Source organism: Macaca thibetana, chromosome 11 (genome assembly GCF_024542745.1).
Source record: "Macaca thibetana thibetana isolate TM-01 chromosome 11, ASM2454274v1, whole genome shotgun sequence".
Taxonomy (NCBI): Eukaryota; Metazoa; Chordata; class Mammalia; order Primates; family Cercopithecidae; genus Macaca; species Macaca thibetana.
In genome coordinates, this window is record NC_065588.1 from 19462364 (window position 1) to 19478932 (window position 16569).

General features: G+C 36.9%; 1 protein-coding gene across 29 annotated transcripts in view; it reads left to right on the forward strand.

Moving 5' to 3' along the window:
- The window catches only part of PLEKHA5 (pleckstrin homology domain containing A5), a 249599-nt gene that overhangs the window by 133984 nt on the left and 99046 nt on the right, over window positions 1-16569 (forward strand). For 18 of the 29 annotated variants that reach the window (XR_007717602.1, XR_007717603.1, XR_007717604.1 and 15 more), the window contains 5 exons: window positions 5-77; window positions 6255-6355; window positions 10082-10197; window positions 10501-10518; window positions 14731-15198. Coding sequence is in view for 25 of the 29 variants with exons in the window: in XM_050747566.1 (XP_050603523.1) it covers window positions 5-77; window positions 6255-6355; window positions 10082-10197; window positions 10501-10518; window positions 14731-15198 (776 nt within the window). In the remaining 4 variants the exon portion in view is untranslated. Of the gene's footprint in view, window positions 1-4; window positions 78-6254; window positions 6356-8178; window positions 8909-10037; window positions 10198-10500; window positions 10519-14730; window positions 15199-16569 lie in introns of those variants that run through there. The other 11 variants (XM_050747568.1, XM_050747574.1, XM_050747571.1 and 8 more) reach the window with 3 other exon arrangements.

The following is a 16569-nucleotide window of genomic DNA, read 5'->3' on the forward strand; positions in this document are numbered from 1 at the left end:
CCAGGACAGTACTGGCATGAAATTGTGGAAGAAACGCTGGTTTGTGCTTTCTGACCTTTGCCTCTTTTATTATAGAGGTAAGTTTACCCTACTGTCTTAGTGTATTATTTTGTAATTGATATGTAATATAAGTATCAGATACTTTTCTAAAAAAAAGTATTGTAATTCTGCATGCTATTTTATTATCAACAAATAATATCAAACAGATTTTTTCTTCTTTGACATATCATTCTGAGTTTTGAGGTTATGATAGAATAAATATGGTGCTTCAGACCATGTTTGGTCAGCTTCCCGAATCTTTGCTCTATAATGCTACACTTGAATTCAATGTTTAATAGATACAATCCTTAGTTTGAGGAGGTTCTTTTCACATGTCAGTTTTGTCAGATCTAGCTTATGGGTCCATCAGGCACCCAATTCTGCTCTCCAGCAAATGATATTAGAATATTAGGGACTACTATTATGTAACAGCAAGTGAAAAAAATAAAATACAAAGAAATACTTTCATTTTGAACTTTAATAAACACTGATACCCTTTCTCTGGTTAGTAAATTATTAGTTCAGTTTTAAGTAAAAGTCCAGAGTTCTTTCATATGCCACATGGATCTCTTAGATACTACAAGATAATACAAAGTTTTTTACTGCCAATTAAAGGCATACCTAGGTGGTGCTCTCCAGAGAAATCTGCCTCAGCTACAGTATAAAATCATGAATCTGGATAATCTCTCCTTCTTCTCTACTTTAAACTTTGGTTGTAAACCATCATGAAAGAATTAGATTGTCAACCCATAATTAATAATTTATGACTTTTCTTGAGAAGTATAACTTAAAAGATATAACAGAGTTTTAGAACTGATTTTACGTTTTTTGACTACACAAAATACCTGTGGCAAAATTTATAGTTGTGTATTGAGGCATTATAATACATATTAACCTTCAAAATTTGGAATTACTAAATCGTTTCCATCTGAAAACTGTAGTTGAGAATTACTGCTGAGTCAGAATTAACCAACCCTATAAAATTGCATTTTGTCCTAGAGATGTTCCTTAGGCTGCAATTGTGGTATTATCTTTAGTTAAATGCTAAGCTTGCTCTACAATTTTCCTTAGGGGTTTTCCCATTCTTTCAGAAAGTTAGGAGTTGTATTTCAGGCATTATCCTTAAGCTTATAATTTCTCTTTTCGTCTCTTTTTCAGTATATTTATGGACTACTTATAACAAGAAATGTTTACTATTTCTAATATTTTAAATTTCTAATATAAGAATTTGTTGGGGGTTTTTTTGTTTTTTTGTTTTGTTTTGTTTTTGAGACAGATTCTTGCTCTGTTGCCTGGGCTGGAGTACAGTGGTGCAATCTCGGCTCACTGCAACCTCTGCCTCCCAAGTTCAAGTGATTATTGTGCCTCAGCCTCCCAAGTAGCTGGGATTACAGGCGTGCGCCACCACATTTGGCTAATTTTTTGTGTGTATTTTTAGTAGAGACGGGGTTTCACCATGTTGTCCAGGCTGGTCTCAGACTCCTGACCTTAAATGATCCACCCGCCTTGGCCTCCCAAAGTGCTGGGCTTACAGGCGTGAGCCACCATGCCCAGCCAAGAATTTGTTGATGTTAATTTGCAAAAAAAAAAAAAAAAAAAAACCCACTGAATTCCTTGTAATTTGCTATTATTGTTGCTCAGGGAAAGGTGGGACTCATCACTTTTACTATAATAGGAAAGCTTTTGATCATATTTGAAAAATGTAAAAGTGAATCAGAAGCCATGCTGATGGATGTAAAGATAAGAACAGTAGACACTGGGGAGCACAAGAGAGGGGAGGGCTGAATACATAATACCAATTCGGTACTGTGCTGTCTAGGAGACTGATTCATTTGTACTCCAGACCTCAGCATCATGCAATTTACCTTTGTAACAAATCCACATGTGTACCCCTGAACCTACAATAGAAGTTGGAAAAAAGAAAAGCCATGCTGAGTCTGAGATTCCTTATTAACTACCTGTATTTTATATGCAATGTATTTATTAATTTTAGTAGTTTCCCAGACAGGAGGAATATTAAAAAGAAGAAACTGTAGAAACAAGAGAAATATCATTTAACTCATTTCAGATGACTGCTGTGCAGACTGTTGGAAAGAAGTATATGATATTATGTATTTTTACTATTTCATCAGTAAGAAATGTTAGGTTTTAAATTAAAATAATCAGATTTTAGTGAGATGATCATAATAGCCTGAATATATTTTTTTGCATATTTACAATTTGTTGAGTACTGTGCTAAGCAAGTTATATAGATGATCTATTTCATCTAACCCTCACAGCTACCTGATAATGTGGGGAATCTTATGTTCGTTGCACACAAGGGGGAACTGATATACAAAGTGCTTACCCCAGGTCTCACAACTTGCAAGTGGCACAGGCAGGATTTGAACTCAGGCACTCTGACTCCAGAGCTGACACTGTTGATTTCTATTCTCTTGATCACAAGTTTTCGCCCCCACTCAGATATCCTCTCTTCTCTCAAATGCTGAGGGCAGTGGCCCCATTCATTTCTTCTCCATTTCTCAAAGCATCTAGTCTACTGACCAGAATTTTTTGGAGATCAGTCCATGTTTTACAGATATGGAAATTAAGACAGAGATAAATAACTGATTTGCTATTTTTTTTAACAATAGGTTAGCAGCCAATACCAGATGAAAGCCCAAGTTCCCACTGTTCTTTGCCACATATTAGGCATATAGTGAGCCCATTGTTATAAAGAGAGCACTTTGACTGCTCTATTCTGTAGTCAGTCTATTGACTAAACTTACCATAGAACTTAATTCATTCAACAGATATTAAATATTTATTGAGCAGGACCTGCTTCATTCCAGGTGCTGCCAAAACAACGTGAGAGAGAGCTCTCATAAATCTTACATTCCAGAGAGATCAGGGAGACAGTAAATAAGCTCATATGATTAAGCAAGACCATAAGTGCTTTTTAGGAAAGCAAGGTTATAATATGAAAGGTGAGCATAAGGGAAAGATCTCTATGGATCCGTACTCTGAGTAGGTCTTTTAGATAGGAAGATCTAAATGACAAAGGGGAGCCAGAGGTGTGGAGTGTTCCGGGCGAAGAGAGAGAGTAGTGCAAAGGCTGTAAGGTAAGAAAGTGTTTGAATTGTGGAAAGAACAGGGAGAAACCCGTCTGCTGAGCTGGAGGCAGCTAGCAATAGGAAAGGATAGAGAAATAGAGATCACACCATGTAGGAGTCTATTGGAGTTTGGATTCTACTACAAATGTCATAAGGAAACAATTAAATGTTTTTAACATAAGAATGATGCACTTTGGTTTACATTTTTAAAAGCTCACTCAAGCTACTATTGAAGGAAGGATTGTAAAGTTGAAGGATATGAGCAGAGAGACTAGCTAGGAGTTATTACATAGAGGTGATAATGACTTAGACAAAGGTGGCAGCTAGCAGTGAGCTTTTTTGATACAACAGATGCCTTATTAGGTAAAGATGCAAAAATGAATACAATAAACCCCTATGGTTATGGAACTCACAGATTAGCTGAAGGAGTCTGGGAAGAATGACATAGTAGGTTCTCAGTTATGTTGAATGAGTGTTGGCCAGGTCTGTACAAGAAAGCAATCAGGAAAGAAGAGTGATCTGGGCAAAGGACTTAAATCACGTGCAAAGCATGAATGAGAATGCTTGGCATATTTGTAAAACTATGTATAGAACTTACATTGCTAGAAGACCCACCAGGGGTTAGGTTTAAAAGATGGATCGAGCTAGGTGTAGTGGTACCTGCCTGTAGTCCCGGCTACTCAGGAGGATGAGTAAAGAGTATCACTGGAGCCCAAAAGTTCAAGACCAACCTGGGCAGCATAGATTTCATCTCTTAAGAAAAAAAATGAAAGATTAAGGCACAGAGGGCATTTGTTTGCCATTCTAATGAACTCTATGTTGAGTGCAAGAATAATAGTAGGATCAGGAGTACATTTTAGGAAAATCACTTCTAGCACTGTAATTAGAAGCCAAAAGACCAGTTAACAGAGTGTTGGAGTATTCCAGGTTATACATGATAATTAGTGATATTTACCCAGTTGTAATTGCATGTATTTTTTTGTCTTATTCCCAAATATCTTTAAAACTAAGTAGAAATGGGGAATCTAAAATGTCACTTGTATCCAGTAAAATGTTGAGATTCTCCTGGCTCCTGTCCCAGGTTGTGTTCCCTAGGAAGCAAACTCCGTGATGGAGATTAATATGTAGAAAGCTTTTTGGAGAGTGTTGTTCTTGGAACCATCAGCTGTGGCAAAGTGAAGAAAGGAAATGGCAGAGACAAAAGAAAATGGGCTGCCATGCAATCTCAGAAAGGCCTTGGCTGACCCTGTGGAGAGTTCTTTCATTCTACAAACATTACTCAGTACTTACTCTTTGTCAGTCTATGAGGCTCTCTAGGTGATGGAAACTAGGACAGTGCTTCAGTCAGGATTGATATAGAACTAAACAGAAGAAGGTCATGATTAGAAGCAGTTTAAGAAGCTGAAGAACTCAGGGTAGTCATTTGACAGGCGAAGATTTTTTTATATGCACTGTCTTTAATTTTATATAATAATGGCAATATTTATTTAATGCTTCACCCTCTGTGCTGAGTTTTTTATATGTGTTAACTCATTTAACCCTCAACAATCTTTTGAGGTAAGTCCTATTGTCCTCAGTTTTATAGATCTTAAAACAGATACTAAGCATCAATAACTTGGCTAGGATTTCACAGCTAGTTAGTGCTGGGCAGCAGGAAAACTGCCTCAGGTAATCTAGGGAAATCACCCTGTGCTTTAGTGCCTCTGTCTATTCTGAAGCAATTTTAGGAAAGATTATTTTATTATGGAACATAGAAGGATGTATTATTTGGTTAAAATGATTTTTTAATAAAGATGACTTCATGTACTGTTTCTGACTATACCCTTTATATAAACATAAAACATAAAATTGGATTCAAAATTAGGGTTTGACTTATTCTTTTAAATTGTCACATTCTCTGTAATTCATGACTGCTTTCCAACTCTTTTTAACCTTTTGGATTAAATCTATACTTTCGTTCATTCTTTTACATATTAGTGATTTGTACCTGAATGAGCACAGAATAGTAAAAACAAAATTTTGTTCCATTGCTATGAGAAAAGCTACTGAAAAAAGCCTCCATTTAATATAACCTTTTCCCTTTTGGATGTTTCACCAGATACTCTGGAAATGAGGACGAAATAAATAAAATCCCTTGTTAAGTTTTTGATAATTAGGGGAAAAAAAAAAAAGCACACACAGCAAGCATAATAAAAAGATTTCCCATTTATGGTTTCTCCTTGGTGAGTTTATTAGCCTGATGACACAGCTTTATTAACTTGTCTTATAGGTCTATAACAATGAAGTACATATTTCAAGTTTCATAAACATCTCTTCCCCCAAGCAGCAAGTTAAGCATGTGAATCTATACTGTGTCAAGATTAATGTTTATCATTTTCCTAGGTATATTTTATGTGCTTGCCTTGTAGGCCTGTAATTTAGTCATACTATTGTGTATCCGAATGATAGTAAAAGCAAACCTTCAAAGTTAAATGTTTTAAAAAGCATATAATTTTTATAGGATAGTTTAAATATGTATTCACATGTGTCTTCATTTATTCAACAAAATTTTTTGAGCATCTACTACTGTCATTCCAAGTGTCTTTATAGAACTTACATTCTAGCATGGAGAAAAAGATAATAAGCAAATAAATAGCTGAAACATATAGTATGCCGGAGGTATTGAGAGTCGGAAATGTTAACATTCCCAAAGGAGAACAGAGAAAACGTTAAATAAATAGCATTTTAACATCAGTAGTCAAGGAATACAGTAGTCAAGGAAGGCCTCATTGATGAGACCTTTGAGCAAAGCCTGAAGGGTGTAACCAAGAAAGCCATGTGTCTGGGGTTAGAATGGTTGAGCATTTAAATCCTATCAGAGATGTGAGTGGATTAATGCCATTACTTACATGCCAGTATATTTTCAGTGAATGACACGTAAAGGGGATTTGTAGAATGCAGTATATTTACCAAAGTATAAATTCTTGTGCTATTTGGTATTTTCATTTAAAACCTTATAAAGCCCTGCCTAAACATGAATATAGTTCATTTATATACAAGAACCTTTCGATTTGGCAAAAATAGATCTTGAAAAACTGCTTCATGAGAACATTTAAAATTCTAATCAGATGTTAAATCTCCTAGATGAGAAAGAAGAGGGTATCCTGGGAAGCATACTGTTACCTAGTTTTCAAATAGCTTTGCTTACCTCTGAAGATCACATTAATCGCAAATATGCTTTTAAGGTAAGGAAATAATACAGTTTTTAATTCTGTGTTCAAAACTTGCGTTGGTTAAAAATGGATATTGAGCCATAGATTATTACAAAAAGCTATCTTAGTTATAGTGATTTTTGTATTTAAAATATATTAATTAATTGTCTTATGGTTGTATAGAAGAATGTCCCTCTAATTAGGAAGCACGTGCTAAAATATTTAGGGATCAAGTGTCTTCATGTCTGTGCTTTCAAATGGTTTTAGATAAAATGAACATGTCAGAATGCTAATAATTGATTAATATAATTATGGATGTCCTGGTGATTATTATGCATTCTTTCAAGGTTACTCTATGTTTGAATTTTTTAATAATAAATTTGGGGTCTGGGCACAGTGGCTGACACCTGTAATTCCAACACTTTCAGAGACCGAAGTGGGAGGATCACTTGAGTCCAGGAGTTGAGCCTGGGGAACATAGTGAGACCCTGTCTCTAAAAACAAACAAAAAAACCATACTAGCCGGGTGTCGTGGCTAGTCCCAGCTACTTACTTGGGCCTGGGAGGCCAAGGCTGTAGTGAGACATGATCATGCCACTGCAGTCCAGCCTGGGCAACACAGTAAGACCCTGTCTCAAAAAAAAATTATTAATGGGATAGGCACAGTGGCTCATGCCTGTTAATCCTAGCACTTTAGGAGGCCAAGTCGGACAGAGAGCTTGAACCCAGGAGTTCAAGACCAGGCTGGCCAACATGGTAAAACCCCGTCTCTACTAAAATTACAAAAATTAGCCAGGTGTGGTGGCGTGTGCCTGTAGTCCCAGCTACACAAAAGGCTGAGGTGGGAGGATCACTTGAGCCCGGGAGGCAGAGGTTGCAGTGAACCAAGATTTGCATCACTATAGTTCAGCCTGGGTGACAGTGTGAGACCCTGTATTAATAATAATTATTATTAATAATAAATTTGGAGGAAGAGTACTGTAAGAGACAACAATTTTTTTTTTAGTAAATGTACATATATGTACATTTATTGAAAAAGTTAGAGAGTAATGGCAAAGATGTTCAAGATGTTCTTGGGTCTAAGTACATCGTGATCATCAGGTACTTTACAGAGACCACTGAAGTTGAGATCTGAAATCTGCTGTTATTAAATCCAAGCAGACCTGAGATCCCCCTGATTAACAGTACCCACCAATCTTTGTGATATTACTGGTTTGTGGATCACTCTCAAGTAAGAGGTCTTCAGTGCTATTTTTGGAGATTTTTGTTTTCAAAAATCATTTTGCATTCTTTGCTTCATGATTATGGCTAAAATAAATTTCAGAGGTCACCTAGTTTTTCAGTCTGTTTTAGAGTAAGAACTATAAGGTTCTTGCAGAAATCTCATTTTAAGAGAAAAGAGGGGGGAACTGCTGCTAGTTAACAATGAAAATGTTTATACCATTATAAAATTGATTCAATTTTAAATTCGCATCACTTTTAAAGAATACTGAGGCTGATTTACAACTTTTGCTAATTAATATGTTACATTAGCAGGCTGGGAGCAGTGGCTCATGCCTGTAATCCCAGCACTTTGGGAGGCCGAGGCAGGTCAGGATCAACTGAGGTCAGGAGTTTGAGACCAGCCTGTCCAACATGGTGAAACCTCGTCTCTACTAAAAATACAACAATTAACCAGACATTGTGGTGCTTGCCTATAGTCCTAGCTACTGGGGAGGCTGAGGTGGGAGAATCGCTTGAACCTGAGAGGCGGAGGTTGCAGTGAGCCGAAATCGTACCACTGCACTCCAGCCTGGGCGACAGAGCAAGACTCCCTCCCCACCCCCACCCCTGCCCCCACCCCCGCTGCCCCCCAAAAAAAAGCCAAGTGCAGTGGCTCATACCTGTAATCCCAGCACTTTGGGAGGCTGAGGCGGGTAGATCACCTGAGGTCAGGAGATCGAGACCAGCTTGACCAATATGGAAAAACCCCGTCTCTACTAAAAATACAAAATTAGCCGGGTATGAACAGGAAAGGTATAGTGGTGAGGTTAAGGGGTTGTGTGATGGACAGCCTCAATGAGAAGGTAATGTAACTTGAGCAAAGACCTGAGGATAAGAGGGGAGTATTTTCATATTTAAATTAACTTTATCAAAATAAACTTTTATCAACAGTGTAAACCAGAGAAACATAATTAAATATTTTATGATGTTATAACAAAGGTTAACACTTTGAAAATTTAAAATTATAACTTTATGAAGTACACATGTAGAGGTGCATGATAGTAGCACTATTATTTGGCCATGAATTTAAATTTTTTTGTTGCTTATCAGTTTAGCAAATGTTTATCAATTTGTGCTATTTGTAGGACTTTTTTCTGCGTTTTTAGACTCTTAAAAAATACTACAATGCTAAAATAGCAATAAAAGTGACCATGCATGTTAAGTATATTTTCTCTGCAATTATTTGGTTTAGTTTTAATTTTATCTGTAAAAGAATAGTAATTGCTGTTTCACTTTCTCTCTTCTGTGGTATTGTTTCCTCTGAATGTGTGAGCTGCTTCACTGCTAAGTTTGTTGACATTGATGCAAGTGCTTATCAGAATGGTAAGTAGAAACTTTATAGACAATTATTGAACACAAGCATGGAACTTAAAGCTAGACTGCATACTTTGACATCATCTAGTAAATATTTCCATTTGACTGATGGCGAGCATGGGTGGGGACTCTTAGTGTCCTGAGTCATGGCTGGAACTGGATCGTCTTGACACCAGCCCCAGTGTTCCTTAGATTGATCACAAATATGGGCAGTGGTCTTTATTTTTCCAAAACCCCACTCAGAGGGTCCAGTAACACTTTGTAGGTGGTTTTAATTATCTTAACATAGAACATTTGAGCAGTTTATTAAGGAACAGCTCAAAAAGGAAACACCATTTTGGATCACTTATAAATCTTTTGTGTTTGGGTGTAGATATCTTTAAAGGATCCTATAAAATACAGCAGTGCCTTTTGACGCCTAAAGAAATTGGTTACACAGGAGGGAAATGCCATAACATGTACATTCCTATTAATTTTGTTGCTGGTTGCTGGGAATATTCTTGAATAAAGAATATTTATTCTTAAATAAATATTCTTATTCTGGGCATGGTGGCTCACACCTGTAATCCCAGCACTTTGGGAGACTGAGGCAGGCAAATCACTTCAGGTCAGAAGTTCAAGACCAGCCTGGCCAACATGGCAAAACTCCGTCTCTACTAAAATACAAAAATTAGTTGGGCATGGTGGCACATGCCTGTAATTCCAGCTACTCAGGATGCTGAGGCAGGAGAATTGCTTGAACCAGGGAGGCAGAGGTTGCAGTGAGCCAAGATCGTGCCACTGCACTCCAGCCTAGGCAACAGAATGAGACTCTGTCTCAAAAAAAAAGAGGTGTGAATTGCAGTAAATGGAAGTTGTTAGAAATGTGGAGATGGAAGAGGCACCACTAAGTACTGCATTTCTCACCTCCTTTCCTTTCCATGCACTTTTTTTTTTTTTTAATTTTAGAGTGTGCACACAACTAAAAGAAAAAGGGTGAAGTTAGGGGGGAAATTAATATATATTTTTCAAGTTAATAGCTATATTTTTCTTGATTGATTTCCATATCTCATATAAAAGATAAGTCTACTTACTCTGAAATTTGATAGCAATGTTCTATGTCAGGAATCACTTATCTTTTTTTCTTTTTCTTTTACAGAATCCTATATTTTTATTTAAAATGATCGTGTCATTTTCAATCAGGCAGCCCATCCAAACATGCGGACCTATTATTTCTGCACTGATACAGGAAAGGAAATGGAGTTGTGGATGAAAGCCATGTTAGATGCTGCCCTGGTACAGACAGAACCTGTGAAAAGGTAAAGGCTTGTAGAAAAAAATGATGGTTATTTCCACTTCTGTTTTATTCCATGCCTTGCAAGTATTTCACTGTCATAGTACATATCATTTTAATAGTCATGGTGTGAAATCATTTTTTCCTCAGAAAGCAGGGATCAATTCCTGTTCTGAATTAAATTAATACACATTTTGTTAGTTTGCGATACCACCTACATTTTTATTCCACTTTTCTTCTTTTTCTTCTTTATTCATTTTCACCTATCAGTGTACTGAGGTGAATGCAGAATCCTAACATTCAAACTGAATGTTCTTTCTTCTTACAGAATTACCTTTAATTTCCGGTAAGTACGTTTTTAATTGTTACCTTAAAGCTACACAGATTTTTATCCTTTGAGATAGTGTTTTTAAGATTCTAAATCTTAGAAGAGAGTTTATTTTTATGAAGTTAAGTTGTGTTTTTCTATAATAGTGTGTTGATATTTCTAAAGTGTAATAAATTACAGTAAGAAATTTTGATAGTTTCATTTTTTCAACATTTCTGATTAATTTTTGTTTTGTAGTGAATGTCTCCAGAAAATAGTTCATCAAGCATTTAGATTGGTTCCAAATAAATCCACTTCTTGATGAATTGTGCCTTTTTTATATTGAAACTCCACTACTCAGATTCCTTGAATAATATAGATAAGTGCTGTTAAAATTGACCCATGTGTTTTTCCCTGCTTGAAGATATGAATCATTTTAATATTCTTCAATATATCTAGCTAGAGGAAATCTGATTCTCAGACTACATAAATACAAGTAGTATAATGTGCTTTTTAAATATATATATATATATTCCTGTAATTTCAAGAAAAAATTATGATGCAAGTTAATTTTTCTTCCAGTCAGTGACAGCTCAGCACGTATCTTATATAAGAAAGATGCTATTGTGCAAGTTTAGCCTTTTTTCCCTCTTCTCAGGAAATTAGGGATTGTTACAATATACGTCTAGTCCTTTGTTTTCCTTATTCTAGTGTGCATTTTAATAAAGTCTTGGCTTTTTGGCTGAAAGACTTAGGTTGATGCTGTGTATTTGTGCTATTTTTGTAAATATCAAGTCTAAATCAAGTTACCCAATCACTAGTAATTAGAACTGGGGGAAAACAGAAAAGAGGGTCTAGGATATAGCTCTAGGACATCTATTTTTAAGAAAAAACACTTTTGCCACATGCATATTCCAGGATGAGAGCAAATAGAAGGAAAATCTGTTTTTGGAGTTACATGTGTAAAAATTACCTGAGTAGCATAAAGATGAGGTGGTTAGCACTGATAACAAGAGAAAATGTGTAGGTGAAAAGAATTCATTTAAAATCTTCAGGCTGACATGGTGGCTCACACCTGTAATTCTAGCACTTTGGGAGGTTGAGGGATCAGTTGAATCCGGGATTTTGAGATCAGCCTGGGCAACATGATGAAACACCATCTGTACCAAAAATACAAAAATTAACCAGGCATAGTACCACACTCCTGTAGTCCCTGATACTCAGGAGGCTGCAGCATGAGGATCACTTGAATCAGGAGGTTGAGGCTGCTATGAGCTGTGACTGTTCCATTGCACTCCAGCTTAGGCAACAGAGTGAGACCCTCTCAAAAAAAATAAAAATATAACTTCAATACTTTAACTTCCAAGCAAAATTGTTAAGGAATTGTTTAGAATACAGAAATCTGTATAATAATTAAAATATTTCTGTCCAAATAATTTCAATATTGTATATTATACTTTTCTCCAAATTTCAGCATGTTTCTACTTTATTTTATTAAATTTCCCACTCTAAAAACTAATAATTACCCATAATTTGGGATGATAAAGATGACAATTGTTTGGCTTGTCTTTTGGCAACCTGATAGTTCACTGGTTATGTGCTTATACAATTTTCAGCCGTCTGTGTTAGTGTGATCTACTCAGACAAGGTTTATTAATACCACCTGTGTGCCCAGCTTAGCGTCCATTATCCTATAGAAATTACATGTTTTCTTCTACTCCTAGTTGTTGGAATTTTTATCCCACCCCATTAGATTTAGTCATTCAAAGTGAAAGTCAGTATAGAGAGATTTTGTTTGCTGGGTTTTAAGCTAATGCACTCATTTTGCTGTATGACTCAAATACTTAAAATATTTATTAGAGCATATCACTCTAATAGAACATCCAGTTTTTAACTTGAGAGTTCATTTTCCCTAACTTTATAAAGTATTTCACCTGTTCACTACAATGTCATAGTCTCCTAGTGTGCAGATCATTGATGGCCAAAATTTAAAAAAAAAAAAAAAAATCTAAGTATAATATGGATTGTCTGAATAATTTTCATCTCTAAGCCCATTATTTTCATTTTATATATCTCAGTGCATTTTCTGCAATAACTTGTGTCACTTTTTAAAATTAGATCACAAGTTTTACATTATTTATGGTACCTTAGCATACTTTTCTGAGTCAGCTTTATTCTATTTAGAGAAAAGTCATCATATGTGTCTTTTTGATGACTTTTTCAATGATAAATCTTGGGGAAAAAGGAAAAAAAGCGCACCACAGTTTTAATTTAAGATAATAGCTTTAGGCTGAGCATGGTGGCTCACGCTTGTAACCCCAACAATTTAGAAGGCCAAGGTGGGAGGATTGCTTGAGCCCAGGAGTTCAAGATCAACCTAGGCAACCAGTGAAACCCCGTCCCCCAAAAAATTTAAAAATTTGCTGGGTGTGGTGGCTTGTACCTGTAGTCCCAGCTGCTCAGGAGGCTAAGAGGGAAGGATCACTTGAACCCAGAAAGTTGAGGTTGCAGTGAGCTGTGATCACATCACTGAACTCCCCGCTGGGTTATAGAGCAAGAAACCTTGTCTCAAATAATAATGATAATAATCATGATGGCAGTAATAATAGTAGCTTTAGATAGACTACAGTAATTATGTTTTAAAAATCTTTTCAGTTATTTTACGTTTAATGTTAAAACTCCTGCCCTCCCAAATAGCAAGGATACACGTGCTTTTAGGGTAAATTTTCTATGCCTTCCTTGTGTTGTTCTTGTTTTGAGATGGAGTCTCACTCTGTCGCCCAGGCTGGAGTGCAGTGGCACAATCTCAGCTCACTCCAACCTCTGCTTCCCAGGTTCAAGCAATTCTCCTGCCTCAGCCTCCCGAGTAGGTGGGATTACAGATACCCACCACCACGCCCGGCTAATTTTTATTTTTTATTTTTCAAAGAGACTGGGTTTCACCATTTTGGCCCGGCTGGTCTCAAACACCTGATCTCAGGTGATCCACCCACCTTGGCCTCCCAAAGTGCTAGGATTACAGGCATGAGCTGCCACCGCTGGCCAACTTTTATTTTTCAGGAGAAAGAAGCACATAGTCTATCTTAGTAAATTTTCCCAATTCTAGTATTGCCTCCAATCTAGAAGCTATGGTTTATATCTAACCTAAAGATATGGATGGTTCATAAGTTTACTCCAAGAAAGATAGTCACTTTTTTTTTTTTTTTTTTTGCCTCAGTGACCATATTCCAAACTTTCTAGATATCTTCATCTATAGTTGATTACAGATATATGTATGTAGATCTACATCTTTTCCACACATCATAAACATTGACAGCATTACCAAACCTAGTTTCTGATAGAAGCATTTTTATTTATTGGAATATGGAGGGTTGGCTGGCTCCTGAGAGGCCTCCTAGAGTGGCATGATCTTGGCAGTTTCGTGCAGGTTCAGACACTCAGCTTGATCTTTTCAGAGTCTGGAAGTGATTAGTGAGCAGTACAACTGTCAAGTGACCTAGACACATGCTGTTAACTAGCTCATTCTTTCAGTGGCCAGTGGACATGGGATGCCAGATTCTAACCCAAGATTGCTTGATGTGATAGAATTATGATGGTAGTAAGGTCTGTGCCAGCCACTTATTAACTCATCTGATTCTCACAAGAACCCTCTGATCTTGGTGACATGATCATACCCATTTACCAAAGAGGAAGCATAGGGCACTTTAAGTGTTCTGTACTTTGCCTGAAGACACAGCTAGTAAGAACAGAGTCGCAAGCCGGACATGTGCAGTCAGACTTCAAGAGCTCTAAAATCATACTGAGTTCCTCTTGAATACAGACAAAAGGAGTTAATCATATGGTTCAGATCTTTGATAGCATCAGACTGTAATTTCCTGTTGCAGCCATTTCCACAACCAGACTCATGTTTGTCTCATGAGTCAACAAGGAGTGTAGATTTTGTGGTTTAACTGTCTTAAGGCAGTCTTAATTTGCTTTATTTTCAGATTCCTAATGGTGGGAGCACACATCACTTTTTACCCTCTAGTTCTTTTATGTTTTCTTTTTCCCCCCTTTCTGTTTATACATTCTGGTGTTGTGCTTGAATGTTAATATCACAGCATTGAGTATTTGTGTAGACTTGTCCACTGTAACCCTTTCCAGTCCCCTTGCCCCCACCCCCATAAAGTAGAATTTTTCCTAGATTGAATCCCAGAAGTAATATGTGCATTATTTCATCTGATTTACTATGATTTTCTTCTCTGATTTCAGAGTGGACAAGATTACATCTGAAAATGCACCAACTAAGGAAAGCAATAACATTCCCAACCATAGAGTTCTAATTAAACCAGAGATCCAAAACAATCAAAAAAACAAGGAAATGAGCAAAATTGAAGAAAAAAAGGCATTAGAAGCTGAAAAATACGGATTTCAGAAGGATGGTCAAGATAGACCGTTAACAAAAATTAATAGTGTAAAGCTGAATTCTCTGCCATCTGAATATGAGAGTGGGTCAGCATGCCCTGCTCAAACTGCACACTACAGACCAGTCAACTTGAATAGTTCAGAGAACAAAATAGTCAATGTTAGCCTGGCAGATCTTAGAGGTGGAAATCGCCCCAGTACAGGGCCCTTATACACAGAGGCTGATCGAGTCATACAGAGAACAAATTCAATGCAGCAGTTGGAACAGTGGATTAAAATCCAGAAGGGGAGGGGTCATGAAGAAGAAACCAGGGGGTAAGTATATGTCTTGTTATTATGAACCCAGGTTTTTTTAATGCTGTGTTGGTGGAGATTGGTTTCTGAGCTACTGATTAAAATATTGGTTTAAATTGTGTTTTAGCTATTACAGCTTCATTACTATGTCTTTTGTTTATGATGATCAGATATAAGTATTTATTCTCTGTCTCTTATGTTCTGTCACTCAACTTTGTTAGTGACAAGGAGTCATCCTACCTGTTCAAGCACAAGAAAAGGCTTGGGTTACAGGTAGAGATCGAGTTTATTTGGGAGAGGGAGGGAGCAAGCCCTATCCTCCCAACTCACCCCTGTCTTGTCCCCTGCCATTATCACCTCTTCTCTGACTGTCCTCCATTACCAGTTTCTGCAGCTTGGTGCAATGTAAGGATCTTCTGAGACAAGTAATATGGAGGCAGCAAAGGCCTACTGCTCCCTAATTTTCAGTCTTATTCTTGGGCTTTCTTTAAATAAGAATGCACATAACTATTAAATACAAGGCCAGAAGCAGTTGTTTTTGCTTATAATCCCGGCACTTTGGGAGGCCAAAGCAGGAGAATCATTTGAGGCCAGGAGTTTGAGTCCAGCCTGGGCAACCTCGCAAGACCCCATCTCTGAAAACATTTTTAAAAATTAGTCAAGCATAGTGTTGCATGCCTGTAGTACCAACTACTTGGGGGAAGTTGAAGTAGAAGGATTGCTTGAGCCCAGGAGTTGGGAGCTGCAGTGAGCTATGGCTGTGCCACTGCACTCCAGTCTGGCAGCACAGTGAGAACCCAACTCTAAAAAAAAATGAAAAGTAAATGTATTTATGTGAGCATTTATTCATTTTTGCATGCACTTTTTCTTAATATATTTATTGTACAATTGCTATTTGCTAATTGTGAGACCACAAAGTAAAATAATGAAAAGATACAGTCCAGGTTCTCACAAAGATAATTCTGTACTAGAGGAGACAGTTGAATAAGTAGATGCAATTTAGTATGACAGATACAATGAAGGCAGACCAGGGCGCTGTAGGAACACATTTCGGATAACCAACACAATCTTAAGGATTCAGAGTCCAGGAAAACCTTTGTAGAGGAAGCAAAACACAAGCTGTGATACGAAGAATGACATGCATGTTAGGGCTTAAATATGCAAAGCTCCAGGGTTAGTAGAGAACAGAAGAATCAAAAGAAATCCAGTATGACTTGGTTGTAACTGGGGAAACAATGAGTGAAGAACAAGGCTAGAGACATAAGCTAGGAGAGATATATTCAGATTGGTGTCTCAGAAATCTGGAGAGTAAATTGGAGAAAGTTCAAAAGTTACTTAAGTGATTGAAGTGAGAAGAGGAAGAGGATGTATTCAGGATACAATTGACAAGTC